Raw genomic sequence first — 17,206 nt, 5'->3', positions numbered from 1 at the left:
AACTGGGGAATCTGCACTTTTTTCACTGACCATAAAAAAAAAAAAAAAAACTTCAAGTATTTCTCTCTCTTACCTTCATTTTAAATAGGAATCTGAAGTCTTAGTAGCTTACAGTAAACAATCCTTTATTCTAAATTTGTGTGTTGCATTATGAGTATGTTTAAATGTCTGCGTACCTATAATTGCTAAATATCATAATCATTCTAAAGATATTCTCTGATTTGATTTACATGATTCAAATGGAGGCCTTACCATAATCTGTCTCCAAAGACTGAGTGTGTAGTAGCAGTAGTAAAAAGAAAATTGGGAAGAAATAAAAAAAATATCAGTCTATAGAAGATGTCTTGAAATCCAGGCACATGAGTTGCTCCTTCTAATAATTGATTCCAAATAATATTTAATAGTATATAACCATTTGCTGTTCTTTGTTTTTTGTTTTTTGTTTTTTTTTAAAGACATTCCGCCCAGCTGCAATGCTAATAGAAAGATCATCTGATTTTGGAAAAACCTGGAAAGTATATAGATACTTTGCATATGACTGTGAGAACTCCTTCCCTGGTGTTTCAACTGGACCCATGAAGAAAGTAGACGATATCATTTGTGATTCCCGATATTCTGACATTGAACCTTCAACTGAGGGAGAGGTTGGACGTTATTTTTATATATAATGAAGACTTTTTCTCTGAACAGTTCAAGATCCCTTATTGATGCTTTCATTTTTCATTTTTCTTTAGGTCATATATCGTGCTTTAGATCCAGCTTTTAGAATTGAAGACCCATATAGTCCAAGAATTCAAAGTATGTACATGCTTACTTTTCTTTCGCGTTCTAACTTAATTTTTTATTCATTTTTTTTCATTTAAAAATACAAAAGTTACAAGCAAAAAATCAGCCCCAGTACTGCTGCAGAACTGCACCAGGAACCAGGGGTCCTCTCCACTGACTTTAACGGGTCTCCACATGGGAATAAGAACCAGTGTTGCCAACTCATGATTTTTTATCATGAGTCTTGTTACATTTGATGTTTTTCTTAAAGGCTCAACTCCTGGTGTTATGGGATTATGTGAGAATCTCTACTTCCATTTTTTTTAAAAAAGGTGTGTGTGGGGAATTCTAAACCTCATTGTTTCAGAGAAGAGCTTGAAAATGTGACCTCTCCCCCAAAGAAAGCAGATAAATACAACCCCAAGTTTATGATTATTTTTTTAAATCTCATGATATTTTTAGCTAAGCTAAAGATTTTTGTGAGTCTGACTCATGGTTCTTGGAGTTGGCACTACTGAGTGCCTGCCCACACTGATCTGATTGTAGGACTCACTCCTAAGACATTAAAATTAATGCATCAGTTATTTACAGTTATTGGGACAAAGGAATGCAAACATACAAATCTACTGCTGTATGAAAGCATACAGTTTGAAAAAGAAACTTCTTTAGGCATTTTACCTGAATAAGGGCAACAGGATTTGGCTTTAGTTTAAGTTAGTATCGAACAGTGTAAAGCTACATGGATGAGACAACAAAGGAAAACAACTCAAGTAGAAGGCTGTGTGCTGGCTGCTACATTGATTCAATGTTTTCTGTTTAACCAAAGTTTAAAAAGAGAAATTTATAAGGTTCTATTTTTATTAGCTTAGGCCAAGGGTATTTTCAAACATGGGAGAAAAACAAGGTTTTAATAATGTCAAGGCAGAAAGAGTCAAAAGTCAAATTAATTGCTATAATGTTGTCTTCCTGCGAGACCTCTTCCTATGAGAACAGTTACTTTTTATTTGGTAGGATCAAGATGGTTGTTTTCCCCATCAAAATACAATTAATTATATTCAAAGGGGGGGAGGACATATAAAGAAGAGGATTATATTTGCATCCTAAGTGTTTCTGCAATTTCCAACTCAAGTTCTTCCAAACATGCACACAGTCCTTGAAGCTCGTACTCCACTTGTCAGTACTTCCTTAATATTAACCCGGACCCATTTTACATTTTAAATCCGAAATGTGGTTGAAAACTAAGGCATCTGTTGTGGCACTGATGCATGTGCCATTAATATTCTGTGGATGTATGTATTAATAGCAAAATATATCTCAGTTTTGTTTAAATTAATCTAGCATATGTAGTGATCATATTGGGGGGGGAAACTATTCATCTCTGGCATTTGTAGTGGGAGGATCCAGAGAGGGAAATTTGTATTTAAACAAGATGAAGTCTTGTTTACAATTCCAGATATATTATATCTTGACATAGAAAATTGCTCTGTGTGAGGTTTCCCATAATTTATGATCTGCAGTTTTCTTGGTTTCCTTCAGTTCATAGAACTCAGTAGCTAATTCAAGAAACTGTTTGTTTGCTTTTTTCCCTGCAGACCTATTAAAAATCACAAATTTAAGAATCAGTTTCACCAAGTTACATACATTGGGAGACAACCTCTTGGATTCTAGAATGGAAATCAAAGAAAAGTACTACTATGCCATTTACGACATGGTGGTTCGTGGGAACTGTTTCTGTTATGGCCATGCCAGTGAGTGTGCACCAGTGGATGGTTTTAATGAAGAGGTGGAAGGAATGGTAAATGCTCACACTTTTTCACACTAAAACCATGTTAAAATGCCTTGAGCCTGATTCTGTCCCCTTTACTCACATTGAGAAGATATATTAAAGTTAGTATTAAAGTCAGTAGGAGTGGCAGAATTTGGCCCTTTATTTTTCTTCTTAATTTCCAAACAATAAAAAAGTGTTCACCATTTTTGTTGTTGATCAGACACCAAGAGCTGAGACTAGTTTAAAGTTACTTTAACATCTTGAAATTTCTTCTTTCTAATTATATTAAAGACTTGATAAAAATAAAAGGCAACAGTATTGTAATGGATATAAGGGAATGTATTTTTATGCAACATTGAACTATCCTATGGACCTTGTGGCTGAAGGTTTCTATTGAAGCAAATAGCAGGGTCAAAAGGTGAGACACTTTAATGAACAAGAACAGCGCTGCATTTATATTAATGAGTATAAAAAGAAAACTACAAGGGCTATCCATTTTCAGAGTTCAGTGCACATATTGATCAATAGCAGGGCAGAAGAAAATCCTGCTGCCTGCATGTTATAATGTTGTATAACAGGTCAGGTACATTTTCCTTTCTTCTGTGTAGTTTTCCCCATGATTTTTCCAAGTGGATGCAGGTAGGACTTTTGCTGGACAGGGAAAAGATTGGGTGAGCTGCCAGCCTGAAAGCAGCGTTTGTTGGGTTGCTGTTTTCGGAAGTGGAGTTGTGTGCGAGATGAGATTGTCTTGGTTAACGCAAAGTGTGAGGGAAACTTTTGAGCAGATTCATCATCTGGGAGGAAATTTTGGTCTTGTTTATGAGAGTGTAGCCTACCAGTCAGCATGCAGTGTGTATCCCCCTCTGTGCCCAGCCCACGGTAGCTATGGGTCTGTTTACAGCCCCACCTGCAGAGTTCAGATTCTAGAGACACATTCTTCTAGCTCTGGAGTTCCTCCCAAATTCAATCCATGGTTATCCAAGATGGCGGCTGTCACTGTCATAGGAGCAAGTTGTCTGATTTCCCCAGTAATTCTGTAAATGTTGAGGTTTGAGCCAGGATTGTGATAAATATCAATGATGTTGTGGAAGAGCTTTGGCCCCCTTCGTCTAAAGCTTCTGTATCCACTGCTGGAGAGAAGGTATTGGACAAGATGACCCTATGTTCTGATATGGCTAATCCTATGTTAATGGATTATGGACAATTAATGATTTTGCCCTAATGGGTTACTAAGGGCATTTTGGGCCAAACTGTGTGCTTTGTATTCACATTGGTGAATATTTATTCACACAGGCAATTCCATTGAAGAAAATGGGACTACTTTGTGTGGGTGAGCATTTACTCACACAGGCAAGGAACTCACAGTCTGGCCCTTTCTGTATATGTTTGTCCTCTTTAAGTGTTTTTGATGCAATGGTAGTTGGTAACGGTATGCCAAACACTCACTGGTTATACTTTAGATAGATGGGAAATGGTGAGGTACGTTCCAATTTGAATGCACTCTATGTATTGTATTGGCTTTTTCCCCTCCTTATTTTCTTTAACCAAACATATTATATTTGTTTTTTATTCTTTTAAATGATAGGTCCATGGGCACTGCATGTGCAGACATAATACCAAAGGGTTAAACTGTGAATTGTGTTTGGATTTCTACCATGACTTACCATGGAGACCAGCTGAAGGACGCCATAGTAATGCATGTAAAAGTATGTTTAAATACAATACCAATTCTAAATCCTATATTCTTATTTGCTTTTAAAGTTTGATGAATTTTACGTAGGTGGTTCATGAGGTTTTTGTTGCCTTAAATGAATGTAAAGATATTATTTACAAGATTAATACTTTTTTACTGAAAACGTATTACTTCAGTAAAGCTGTTCTTTTTGTCTTGTATCTTAGAGTGCAATTGTAATGGACACTCTATCCAGTGCCATTTTGATATGGCTGTATACATGGCAACCGGAAATACCAGTGGTGGAGTGTGTGATGACTGCCAGCATAACACAATGGGACGCAACTGTGAACAATGCAAACCATTTTACTTTCAGCATCCAGAGAGAGAGATACGAGATCCTAACATTTGTGAGCGTAAGTGCAATGCCATCACTCAGAATGTTGAAGCACATTGTGTCTATACTTTGATCACTAAGGCATTCAGTTAAAGAATTCCAAAGCAGCTGTACCTGTATTCTTGGGCCCCATTCCTCTCCTTTGAGTTACTGAATGTTCATGAACAGATGTTCTCTGCTTCTGATGGAGACCTGGGGTAAGTGTGGCCGCTCTTCTTTGCTTTTTGTTTAAAAAGCGGGAAATAGCGGCCACTTGGTGACTTCTTCACATGCAAACAATGCCATGTCTAATGAGCTATAGCAATCAGATCTGAGAACTGTGTATTTCTTTTACTTTAGTTAATAAAGGTGTATGCAATGCTTCCTTTTTAGCATGCAACTGTGACCCACTTGGCTCCCAAAATGGTGGAATATGTGATCGCTACACTGACTTCTCTGCTGGCCTTATTGCTGGACAGTGCCGCTGTAAATTATTTGTGGAAGGGGAACGTTGCGACCTCTGCAAAGAAGGGTTCTATGGATTAAGTGCAGATAATCCACTTGGTTGTCAATGTAAGTAGAAAATTTATGGAATGGGAATACACTAATGTTACTTTATGTATGAGCCAAAGCACTTCCTGGAATTGTTAGGGCTAGAAGAGGAACTTCTAATTCAGCCCTTGATTTTTATTGAAGGAAGGACATGATTTGAAGATTTCAAGTGGCTTGGATTCCACCCACTTCCATCAGAAGTCCCAGGTGATCTAACTGTAAACTCAGTTGAAACACTAGAAAGCCTTTCTTGGTTTCAATTTAAGTCCTTCACTTAGTCTACAGAAATCTGGCAGGGAGGTAGGGGAGGAATACAGACAGAAATGTGCATAAAACTGCTCACTGAGAAATGAAGGATGGTCTTCCTATAAATATTTGTATTAAATACTGTGAAAAATATAAATAAACTCCTATGTTCTGATTTATTTACTTGCATTTCCCAATACAGCTTGTGCCTGTAATCCTTTGGGAACTCTTCCTGGAGGGAATCCTTGTGATTCAGAGACAGGAAGCTGCTATTGTAAACGTCTAGCAACAGGAAGGCACTGTGAGCAGTGTCTGGTAAGTAGCCTTGCAATAAGAATAGATTTGTAATAGAAAAATACACTAATATGAAAGAGGCAGTGTGGCGTGTCGGAAGTGTAGCATGAGATGCTGCCAGACTTGTGTGAGTGATTGAGAGCAGATGCATGGAGAAAGAATAGATGGAAATGGGTACTTCTGAATGTAAAGTGACAAAGAACGGGTGTTGTGACGATGGATTGGAGAGTAAGCAAGACAGTGAGTGAGCAAGCCAGGAATATTGGAGCACTAGCATTCAAAGAGTCAATTTTTCAAGCCAGACTTGCATTTTGAGGGGCACGGTTTGGCACCGGAAGTTCATTGTGGGAGTAAATGTTCATGTTCAGCTATCTAGCTGCCTGACTTTCCTGCAATCAGGCAGTTTACACTGGGATTATCTAATACTTGTGCTGCCCATTAACCGCAATCGCAAAACTGCCCCAGCCAAAAAGAGAGGCCTGCTGTGAAAATCGGGCCCAGGGTGCTGAGTATCTTCGAAAAACATATCCCTGTTTTTCATCAGACTTACTCCCATTACTCAAACCTCAGTCCAGGTTATGATAGCTAAGGAGTGTGTGTTGTGCTGCTTTTTCCCTTATATCAAAAAAGTGAGACTTGATACTTCCCTGCTAGCACTTTTTGGGGATTAAAAAACGTGTACTAACAAAACCTCATGTGAATCAGGGCACTAAGACATTAGCATCTCAGGTACGTTGGTCTGCTTTCATAGATGACTATTCCAGCTTTGCTTTGTGTCTGTCTATGGTTATCTGCCCGTAAACTATGTGGGAAATCTGAGCATGTCAATCTGTCTCCTGAGCATACTGTAGAATACTGAGCATACTGTAAATTGGGGACTTGGCTCCCTATGAAAATTCCTCTCTTTTCATGCTAATTATAATTAATTAAAGGGAGGGGAGAGCTGTTGGAAGGGTGCTATCCAGGAGCAACCCTCAGCTTTGGAACTGGCTCTCACCTTTACTTTGCACTTCAAAGCTTAGATTTGTTACGCTTTGCCGCAAGTCTAAAAGGTTATCCTCTGTTCTCAGGCCTTTGGGTAAAAGCAAGTTAATGGGGTGGAGTATAGTGGTTCTGTCTTGAGGCTGTTATGTGATAGACTAGGTCTATTATTTGTGTGAGCAGCTCAGTGGCTTTATAATAGCTTTGCACTGTTTTTTGTATTGTTTTTAAAATTGGGATGTGCCTAGAGTTCAACTGAGGGCTTTTAAATCAACACCTCATTACAGCATTAATGGCCTATTGTTCCGCAGCCTGAACACTGGGGCCTGAGCAATGACATGGATGGATGTCGGCCTTGTGACTGTTACCAAGGGGGAGCAATAAACAATAAGTAAGTCTCATTTCAGTTACATTCTTGTAATCATTCACTCACTGAGCTCCACTGCATTTGGAGTCGCTGCGCTCAGGCCATGTCTACAACATAGCTGTAGCAGCTATGGCACTGCAGCTGTGCCACCGTTGTGCCATAGTGTAGGCACTTCCTACATCAACAGAAGAGATCTTTCAATTGATGTAGTTAATCCGGTTCTCCAAGAGCTGGTAGCAAGGTCAGTGGAAGAATTAGTCCATTGACTTAGCCGTGTCTGCACTGGAGTTAGTTCAGCCTAACTACGTCACGCAGAGTGTGAAATTTTTCACAACCCTGGGCAATTAGTTAGGTCAATGTAATATTTACATGTAGACCAGGCCTTCGGGTTTGTCTGTACTAGGGAAAGTTGGATGCATTTTTTGCTCTGATGGAAAAGGAGGAAGCTGTAGTGTAAAAAGATGGTGGTAAAAATGCCTGCCCCCTGTCTACGCTAGAGTTTCCTTCTTCCATAGCACCAGTGCATCATAATGCTTACAAATGGCTATAGTGTAGACAAGACCTTAGTCTAGGGACAAGAGTGGCTTTGCTATAAGCCCTGCATACGTAACTGCACTGTGCCAAGAGCAGTCCAGGAATTGAATTGTGACTTGGAGAGTCACAGTCTGCTTCTCGATTTCCTCTGCACTAGTCCTATAGCTGATGCTGACAGGGGTACGCTGACGGGTGCATTGGGGTGGTGGAACCAAGGCTGTGGCTGCCTGCTTCCCAGCTACATGCATGGGAGTGGATATACTAACTGGGGCTGAATGGAGACTCCTGCGTCCTCCATGTTGCTGTCTGCAGTATGGGAAACTAGTGCAGCAGAGTAAGGGAGTGCAGGGTGGGCGACTGGCTGGCCCAGTATAACTTCAAATCTCATGAGGATTTCACTGAGCAATTCTTTACATAATTAATGCACATAAGCAAGACTCTAGTATTCTCATGGTGCTACTAATGGCAAAGTTAGTTATGAAATATTAAACCCGCTTTTAAGTACTTTGTCTACACTTATTTTAATTTGGATGATAAAGTTTAACTAAAATAAACAACCTTTAAAAAAAATCATCTCTTACGGGGTGTTTACAAGAAAGCAATTTCCTATCCTGAGACAATCTTACTTTCCTTTTCACTCTTACCAGTCTCCTTTCCTATCAGTGGCTGAGTGATTTATTCGCACTCAGTAATGCTAATGCCTGTTATGTGGCTATTTACTCCTCCTTGCTCTTTCCTGTGCAGATATCAATTCACTGCAGTTCATATGAACACATTCAGCTCAGCAACTTTTTATGGTGGTTGTGGGAAGGTGGGGAGGGCTGTCAACCATTTTGGAGCAAGGAGTTCCAGTCTCATCCTCCTGTGTGAACTGCAGTGATTGCGAAACCATCTGGAGAGAGGGTATCATTGACTGGCGGGAAAATGAACAGATGTGCTTTCCTTCTGGCTCTCTAAATCTCCTTAGAGAACTGTGCATTCAGCCTGAAACAATGCAATCGAACTGTCTGCATTTCACAAGTGTTTTTTCTAACTTTACATTAGTCTTTTGGGAATGGGTGATGTTTGCCCAACCTCGGGCTATTCTGTTAAATAGCTTAATAACAGTTTTCTGGTTCCCTGATTGTGGTGTGTGGACAGAGCAACTGAAACAACCAAAACTGATGTGAAAACCTCCTGTATAATTTTGAACCTTGGACTACCACCTTGGAAGCAGGAGGAGTCTGGCCCAGGCAATGAAATCCATATCCAAATATGGAAAACATCCCTACAATGTGCATCCGAAGAAGTGGGCTGTAGTCCACGAAAGCTTATGCTCTAATAAATTTGTTAGTCTCTAAGGTGCCACAAGTACTCCTGTTCTTCTTCCTACAATGTTAAAATCTATCTTAGAGAGAACTTCCTTGATTCCCCTTTGGGACCGCTAAGGCATTCCTTATTTTCTCTAATTAGAAGGGCTTTTCTTCTTGGAGGAAATGAAAAGCAGAGTTTAAAGTTGTGGCCAGCGTCACTGTTGGCTTCTGTTGCACTTTTTCAAATATTTGCAAATAAGCCTCGGAATCGGAGCTGGTTGAAAAACACGGGGGGGAGATTGTAATTTCTTTTTTTCTGTTTCACATCAATATTTTTATTAAAATTTTTCATTTATCAAGAAGTATGCTGTGATTTTTGTTTACTGAAAGCCAGTTTATTTAGTAAGTGAAGAATTTCAGTAATTTCAAAAACGAGTTTCATTTAAAAATCATTGATTAAAATTTCATGAAAAACAACATTGCAATCATGTCAACAGGTTTTTTTGTTTGTTTTTTTTTTGCAAAAAGTTTCATTTACAAGAAAAGGCCAGTTTTCATTTTTTTGTGTGTGAGAAAAATTTTGACCAACTCAATGCAAGAAAAGATCTATTATAAATAATATTGTATGGAAACTTCCAGGACAATAAAATTAACAAAACAGACAGTCTTGGGGAAAAAGTTAGTATCTTTACTATTTAGAAAATAAAATAGCTGGTTTTGGAACAAAGAATTTTGTTATGTTAACGTCTATTTCAGCCCTTCTCCCAGCCACCTCCATCCCCTGTGCTTGAAGAATGACACTGTCTTCTTCAGAACCTTTGGGCCCTGATTTCCCAATCTTGTAAAATACTGATTTCACAAGCCCAGAGGGAAAAAGAATATTTGGGTAAAGTGCTGTTTGGAGGTGCTTCTTCCCTCACAAAGTTTATAATGTAACAGTTAGAGATAAATATAGGAGTTCAGTAGAACCTCAGAGTTATGAACCTGACCAGTCAACCATGCACCTCATTTGGAACCAGAAGTATGCAATCAGGCAGCAGCAGAGACCAAAAAAAAAAAAAAAAAAGCAATTACAGTACTGTGTTAAACTACTACAAAAATGAAGGGAGAACAGCATTTTTCTTCTGCACAGTAAAGTTTCAAACCTGTATTAAATCAATGTTCAGTTGTAAACTTTTGAAAGAACAACCATAACGTTTTGTTCAGTTACGAACATACCTTAATTCCCGAGGTGTTCGTAACTCTGAGGTTCTACTGTATTTTCTATCTGCTTGGAACTCGCCTAGTATATGCACAACATAAATTCATTCGCCTTACATTTCAGCTGCTCAAGTGAAACTGGCCAGTGTCAGTGCCGACCCCATGTGATTGGACGCCAGTGCAATGAAGTGGAGTCTGGCTATTACTTCATGTCATTAGACCACTACATCTATGAGGCGGAGGAAGCCAACTTTGGTCCTGTGAGTAGAAAATTTTAATATGCAGGTTCAAGAGAAATGTGGAAAACTCTGATGACCCTTTAGTTAGCATCCCATGTTTCAAAAAAGGGCCAATGTTGTAACTATTTAGTTTTTGCAAAGATATCACTGAAAAATGTAGAATTAGGTCCTGTCAGAGAACTGTTAATTCACAGCTGGTAGGCTGGGTATCGATGATAATGCAATTTAAAGGTAATTTAAAGGGAAAAGGTATTTTGCCATTGTTTTTCTTTTTAAATCCATTTCCTGACCCTTGCTGTGTTAACACACATGAAATCTGTCTCCTGGCCTAGCAGCTCTTTTATTCCACTGCACCTAGATTTGTAAACACAGCATTTCTCAAGAGTTCAGGGAATGCTGTCATTGGGTCACTTTGCTTGTTTCAATAAAAATCCCACATAGAGAATATGTGGCTTTTGCAAACCAGACATTTATTTAAGCATCATAGCAGCTGTCCATTTTTGCTGTTCTACACCTAAGTGGGGTTTCTTTTATTAATGAATAAAGAGGGAGTTAAGAGACCAAAGAAGAGATTTATAGATGATGTTAGTTATCTCTAGTTTAGTTAGCCCTCTGTGCCCAGACTGCACGTCCCTTTTCTCCCCTGCCCCCTTATTAGTCATGAATGCAACCTTACTCTTAATTCATAGTCAGCAGCTAGACCATTATATCAATTATACCTGCCTCCAGCAAGGAAACAGAGGTAACTCTCTCTAAAAGCAGCAGATAGTAGTTTGCCTGAAATTAATTAACGAAGGCAGTCACTTTGCAGCATTAGACAAATTAGGCTTTTTCTACTGAGTCCTAACTTATGGAGAGACCCTACAGAATAGGGTTACCATATTAAAACATTTAAAAAAGAGGACACTCCACGGGGCCCTGGCCCTGCCCCTTCCCCGCCCCAACTCCGCTCCCTCCCCTGAGCGCCCCGCATTCCCCCTGCTCCTCCCTCCCAGCCACGCGAAACAGCTGCCCGAGTGCTACCGGCTTCACGGTTTGCCGGGCAGCCCCCAGACCTCCAGACCCTGCGCCCCCGGCCGGGCGCTTCCCCTCCCGGGCTCCAGCTGCGCTGGGGAAGCACCCGGCTGGGGGCGCAGGGTCTGGAGGTCTGGGGGCTGCCCGGCAAACTGTGAAGCCGGTAGCACTCGGGCAGCTCTGCTCTTTAGCTACACAGAGCTGAGGTGTCTGAGGGGAGCAGCAGCAGCCACCGCCGCCGGAGCCGCTCTAAGGTAAGCAGGGGACAGGGATGCCGGCAAAGCATTTTCCCGGACATGTTCGGCTTTTTGGCAATTCACCCCAGACGGGGATTTGAGGACCAAAAAGCCGGACATGTCCAGGAAAATCCGGACGTATGGTAACCATACTACAGAAAGAAAGTCAATGTAGACTAGAACTTGAAACACAACACAGGGTATATAAGCTAGTGCATGAACCTTGGTTACCGTGTAAGGATTTGCCCTGTGAATGGAAGGGTAGCTTAGGGGAAGTCTGCAGATAAACACTTGCTTGGGAAAAGAGCCATTTGAAAAATGCAAACCTATTTTTCTAAAAAAAAAAAAAAAAAATTCAAAATTTTCAAGTGTTTGCTAATACTTACAAATGTTTCTACTAGTCAGAGTGAGATGAAATAACTGCATTTGCATGCAGGGTTCTAACACTAGACAGTGAGTTGTCTGCAAGATCCTAGATCCTGTCCTGACTCCTTGTCACAAAGCGCCATGAGTATTCATCAACATGCCCGAAAGCTCCTTTCTCTCCGACTGCATGCAGGTAGTGTGTGACCCTTCTTGGAGGACTATGTCCCTTTGCCCAAAGCCTGGGTAACTTATAGCCATGCTGTCTTTGGAGAGTGTGAGAATGCGTGATGGGGCTGTCACAGTTCAGTTGCACGTGAATTCCCCCTCTTTAGACTAGCAAAGGCACCCGCTTTCAGGCTTCTGGCTCCCTTGGCCATCACCTCTGACACAGTGGAGACCTATGTCTCACTCACTTCTGACTGGGATACTTCCAAGGTGCACAGTTGTTTCCAGCTTTCACTGTGTTAGTCCCAGCAGAGACCGGCTACCCAAGCACACCTGCTTGCTTTTGCTTCTGAGATGGTTAACAGTGTGACTGTCCAGGAGCTGTAGATACAACAAACTTTTTTATGTAAGGCAAGCCCATTTTATTCTCAAGGTAAAAGCACTACAGAGAAAACATTAAAAACAATAAAAGATCATACGCTCATGCTTACCAGAGATCACCCCAACTCTAGCATGGGCTCTGGCAGGTAGTTAGTCCTTCAAAGCCCACCAAACGACTGGGTGCTTGCTCTGAGCTGGTCACAAGTTCATAACAGCTACTGCTCAGAACAAGCACCCCATCTTATGGGGCCTTAGTAGGCCTAGTCCTTCCAACCCTACCCTAAGGATTGGGGCCCTCCTTGGACCAGGGGTCCCTGTCTATTTGCTGAATCAGAAAGAAGGCCCTGAGCCCGTTTAAAACCAGGCTATTTGTCCAAAAGTCCTTTCTTTGTCTGAGGGTCTGTGGAGAATCCATTCTGAACTGGTCTGTGTACCTCTCCAAGGGGAGGGAGTGGCTTCAAAGGCATTACATTAGCATCCCCTTCCTACTAGAGAAGGTACATACAATGCCACAATAATACATACACAATTGCATTTTTGGTACAATGGACTCCAAAGGTATTAAACCTGATTCAGTAAGATTGAACTTTATTCAATAAAGTTCATTCAGGATATTGTGGGAAATTGTCAGTTTGTCACTGGGGCATCCTGATGTAATAATCATATTGACATTTCCTTAAAATGCATGCCTTCTTACTAACCTGACCTGACTTGAAGAAGAGTTCTGTGTAAGCTCTCACCAACAGAAGTTGGCATAATACCTCACCTTCTTCTACCTTATCTACCTTCTTATTAAGACAGTTTTCTTTGGCATGTGCAGGATGTTGTCTTATTTTTATACAGATTCATTGGTTTTGATCTCTTTCAAACAGGAATGTTGAGTATCAAATAATTCCATATTCTTATATAAAGTACCAGATAAAAATAGAAATTCTAGACCAAAGGAAATGGCCATGTTTTTAGTTCATAGGTTTATGCCTGTCTGCCCTGGATTCTCTATCTTTTAATGTCCCTCTTTTGTCTGGATGGTTATTGTCTGAATTTTTAAGAGGAGCCCCTAACTGCTGGTTTGGGTTGCCCAGTTCTAGTCAAACAGGTCTCTAAAAGGTAATTACACTAGCTGCCCTGGTAACTGGTGTGTGTTACATGCTGGATGTGTGAGTGCTCAGCAATGATCAGATAAACTCGAATCATTACAAATACAACATGAAAAAACATGAGTAAAGCTACATCAATTACACTCTGGATTGTAGCAATAACTTTTATTGACTTTATTTGTGTTTCGGTTTTGTGCAAGCTTGTTTTTAAATATGGTCAATGGTTTATATCAGTGGTATTTTAAATTTAAAATCTCATTACAATGAATAATTTGATGGAGAACTATGCAATAATAGTTTCATTCAGTCTCTGTGCAATGAAAGAAAAAGTGTTGTATTTGCAAACAAGAAGACAAGGTGCAGATATGTCTACATCTGTGTGTACAAAAGAGAGCTTATCTTCTATATAACACGTGACTTTAATAACAAACCAAGCAACCCAGAAAACATAAATACAGAAATAACCTGTTAATCCACAGTTAGTCCGTGGAGTTTCTGTGCCTGTGGATTTCTGTTCCCACCATTGAACAGGAATGTTTTAGCTACGTTTGGTTTTAAGTATTGCAATAACTTCCCCCTCTTCCTTAGGGAGTGAGCATAGTTGAACGCCAGTATTCTCGAGATCGTACCCCATCCTGGACTGGAGTAGGATTTGTAAGAGTCCCTGAAGGGGCATATCTGGAATTCTATATCGACAATATTCCATATTCTATGGAGTATGATGTTGTGATTCGCTATGAGCCACAGGTACTTGGCCACTCTTTACATACATGTTTATCAACGTTGTTACCTCTTGAGAGGGCGATGACGGGTTGTAGATATATTTAACAAGGCCTGAGTTTTCTTTGTGGAATGCTAGGAGATGACTGGTGCAATGATAGTCTTTTTTACCTAAAAATAACTTAGAAATGCAAAAGACTTTTACTGACCACTACTGTTGTTTGCATCACAATCACAAACATTATTTATTATCTTATTATAATTGTGTTATTGAGGTGCATGATGCTTACTGGACAATTAAAATTTTTTTGGCAGACCCCTTATGGGACAGCTGAGGATACAAATTAGACATAACACAGCAAGGATGACTAATAAACAAAGGGTGTGGAAACGATTGCTATGTGACATTAGGAGACCAATTGCACATCTCCCACAAGCAATCCATATGCTGAAATATATTTACATAAAATATTAATGGAATAATTGTGAACACAGGAATAAACATATACCTCTGAAGAAGTGGGCTGTAGTCCACGAAAGCTTATGCTCTAATAAATTTGTTAGTCTCTAAGGTGCCACAAGTACTCCTGTTCTTTTTGCGGATACAGACTAACACGGCTGCTACTCTGAAACAGGAATAAACGTGAACCATTCCAAGGAAACCTTGATCTGTTTGTGGATAGTCCATAAACAGGACAAACCCATCAGATAAATTGTTCTGTAACCAGAGCTGCATGAACTGTATGTACTGGAGTGGAATGCCATGAATTGTGATTGTTACATGTGCATCTTGTTAGTTCTCATTCTCATGCAGTTTTGATATCAGAAGTTTAATCACTTATCCATTGGTTAATGATGACTAATTTTTCCAGTTACCAGATCACTGGGAAAAAGCTATTATTACTGTTTCACGCCCAGGCAAGATTCCTACAAGTAGCCGATGTGGTAATACCGTTCCTGACGATGATAATCAAACTGTATCATTATCACCAAGCTCAAGGTCTGTATAACTATTGTATCATTCATTTTAGGATTGATAGGCTTTTTAGGATTTGGTTGCACAAACTTCCAAACATTCTTTTCAAAACTTACCATTCATTCTTAGTAAAAATCAAACAAGAAGAGACAAAATATTTTATCCTGTAGGTTCCATAGATTCCTAGATTCTAGGACTGGAAGGGACCTCGAGAGGTCATCGAGTCCAGTCCCCTGCCCGCATGGCAGGACCAAATACTGTCTAGACCATCCCTGATAGATATTTATCTAACCTACTCTTAAATATCTCCAGAGATGGAGATTCCACAACCATAGAGCCATCTGAAAAGATTTATTGCATTCAACATTTTAAATGAAAACCAAACGTTCTGTTTCCAATCCAGATATGTTGTCCTTCCACGCCCCGTATGTTTTGAAAAGGGACTGAATTACACTGTTCGCCTGGAGCTATCACAGTACTCCTCCTTCGATACTGAGGTGGAAAGCCCATACACACTCATTGACGCTGTAAGTGCAAGTTACTTTATGGATGTTTTTAAAGAAAAATTAAACTTAAAATACTAAGTGTTGTATTTTCTGTTTGAGCACTGCTACGTAAATCCCACTGAAGTCAATGGGAGTTTTGTTCACTTATTCGTTGGCTAAATTTAGCTATACATTTACAACAGTTTCAAGCACTGTACACGTCTTCAGATTTAAAGTATGTGCCCTGTTTGGTTTCTTTTCTGATATGCGTTCTTTGCTGTATATTACAGGATCACTAACATGTTAAGTGCTGAACTGCTAAAGTTTGTATCTTTGGAGAGGCTTATTTATACAAGTGAGGCAGAGACATCATGAATATCAAACCTGATCTTCCATATTTTCCATAAAATATTAGTTTTGTGGACGCTAGACATTTTTCTATGAAAATTAACAAGATCTTGTTGTTGTTGCTGGGTTTTTTGTTTTTCTTTTACTTTAAAAAGCTAGCATAATAAGAAACAAAATAATATTTAGTTTAGACAAAAATGGACTGCAGCATTACAAATGGTAACGTTTTTTGTTTTATAATTGTTTCATAGCTCGTTCTTATGCCTTACTGCAAATCGCTGGACATCTTCACAGTGGGGGGCTCAGGCGAAGATGTGGTCACTAACAGTGCTTGGGAAACATTTCAAAGATATCGATGTCTGGAAAACAGCAGGAGTGTTGTGAAAACCCCTATGACTGACGTCTGCAAGAATATTATTTTTAGCATCTCTGCACTGTTACATGAGACCGCATTATGTATGTACAACTTAATTGACTTGCAGAGTAAATCACAGTTTTCCAGTTGTTAATGTTGTTGCCAAGATGTGGGTGGGAGGTGTGGGTGTATGTGTGGAGAGATGCTGCTCAAACTTGTTTTATGAGCTGTGGTGCTCTCTTTTCCAATTTCTGTCCTCTTTTCACTATTCAGCTTGCCAGTGCAACCCTCAAGGATCATTAAGTTCAGTGTGTGACTCTAATGGAGGACAGTGCCAGTGTCGTCCTAATGTTGTTGGAAGAAGATGTGACAGATGTACTCCTGGCACCTTTGGGTTTGGACCTAATGGATGCAAATGTACGTTTAATCCGTCATCTCCGCATATTCAATCTAGTTAGGCAATGGCAAATCGAATAATGGGGAATATCGGTATCTAACACTTTCTAATAAGATATTCTTTAAGGTACTGTTGTTCTCTGGATCTAAGTATAACCTAGGAAATCCAGTTTAAAGTCTCCACTCTGTCGAATCTTTACATTCGAATACAATGGTAGGGGCTGGTTTTCAGCCTTTACTGGGGCAAAACTCTCATTAGCTTTTGTGGGAGCGCTACTGGGTAATGACGGCAGAGCCAGGTCCAGAGGCTGCAGCTGTATAAATGGAAGAAGAGAAGTTTTCCAACTATCATTTCTTTTTAACTGCATTTTTATTTTATAT

General features: G+C 39.8%; 1 protein-coding gene across 1 annotated transcript in view; it reads left to right on the top strand.

Moving 5' to 3' along the window:
- The window catches only part of LAMB1 (laminin subunit beta 1), a 73,349-nt gene that overhangs the window by 15,155 nt on the left and 40,988 nt on the right, over window positions 1-17,206 (top strand). Inside the window, exons 5-18 of the mRNA XM_054018899.1 lie at window positions 456-644; window positions 735-798; window positions 2,358-2,560; window positions 4,119-4,239; window positions 4,433-4,621; window positions 4,975-5,154; window positions 5,582-5,694; window positions 6,966-7,045; window positions 10,172-10,307; window positions 14,134-14,292; window positions 15,138-15,265; window positions 15,645-15,768; window positions 16,326-16,530; window positions 16,703-16,846. Of these exons, the coding sequence (XP_053874874.1) occupies window positions 456-644; window positions 735-798; window positions 2,358-2,560; window positions 4,119-4,239; window positions 4,433-4,621; window positions 4,975-5,154; window positions 5,582-5,694; window positions 6,966-7,045; window positions 10,172-10,307; window positions 14,134-14,292; window positions 15,138-15,265; window positions 15,645-15,768; window positions 16,326-16,530; window positions 16,703-16,846 (2,035 nt within the window). The remainder of the gene's footprint in view (window positions 1-455; window positions 645-734; window positions 799-2,357; window positions 2,561-4,118; window positions 4,240-4,432; window positions 4,622-4,974; window positions 5,155-5,581; window positions 5,695-6,965; window positions 7,046-10,171; window positions 10,308-14,133; window positions 14,293-15,137; window positions 15,266-15,644; window positions 15,769-16,325; window positions 16,531-16,702; window positions 16,847-17,206) is intronic.

Source organism: Malaclemys terrapin, chromosome 1 (genome assembly GCF_027887155.1).
Source record: "Malaclemys terrapin pileata isolate rMalTer1 chromosome 1, rMalTer1.hap1, whole genome shotgun sequence".
Lineage (NCBI taxonomy): Eukaryota > Metazoa > Chordata > Testudines > Emydidae > Malaclemys > Malaclemys terrapin.
This window is presented reverse-complemented; position numbering and strand designations above follow the sequence as displayed.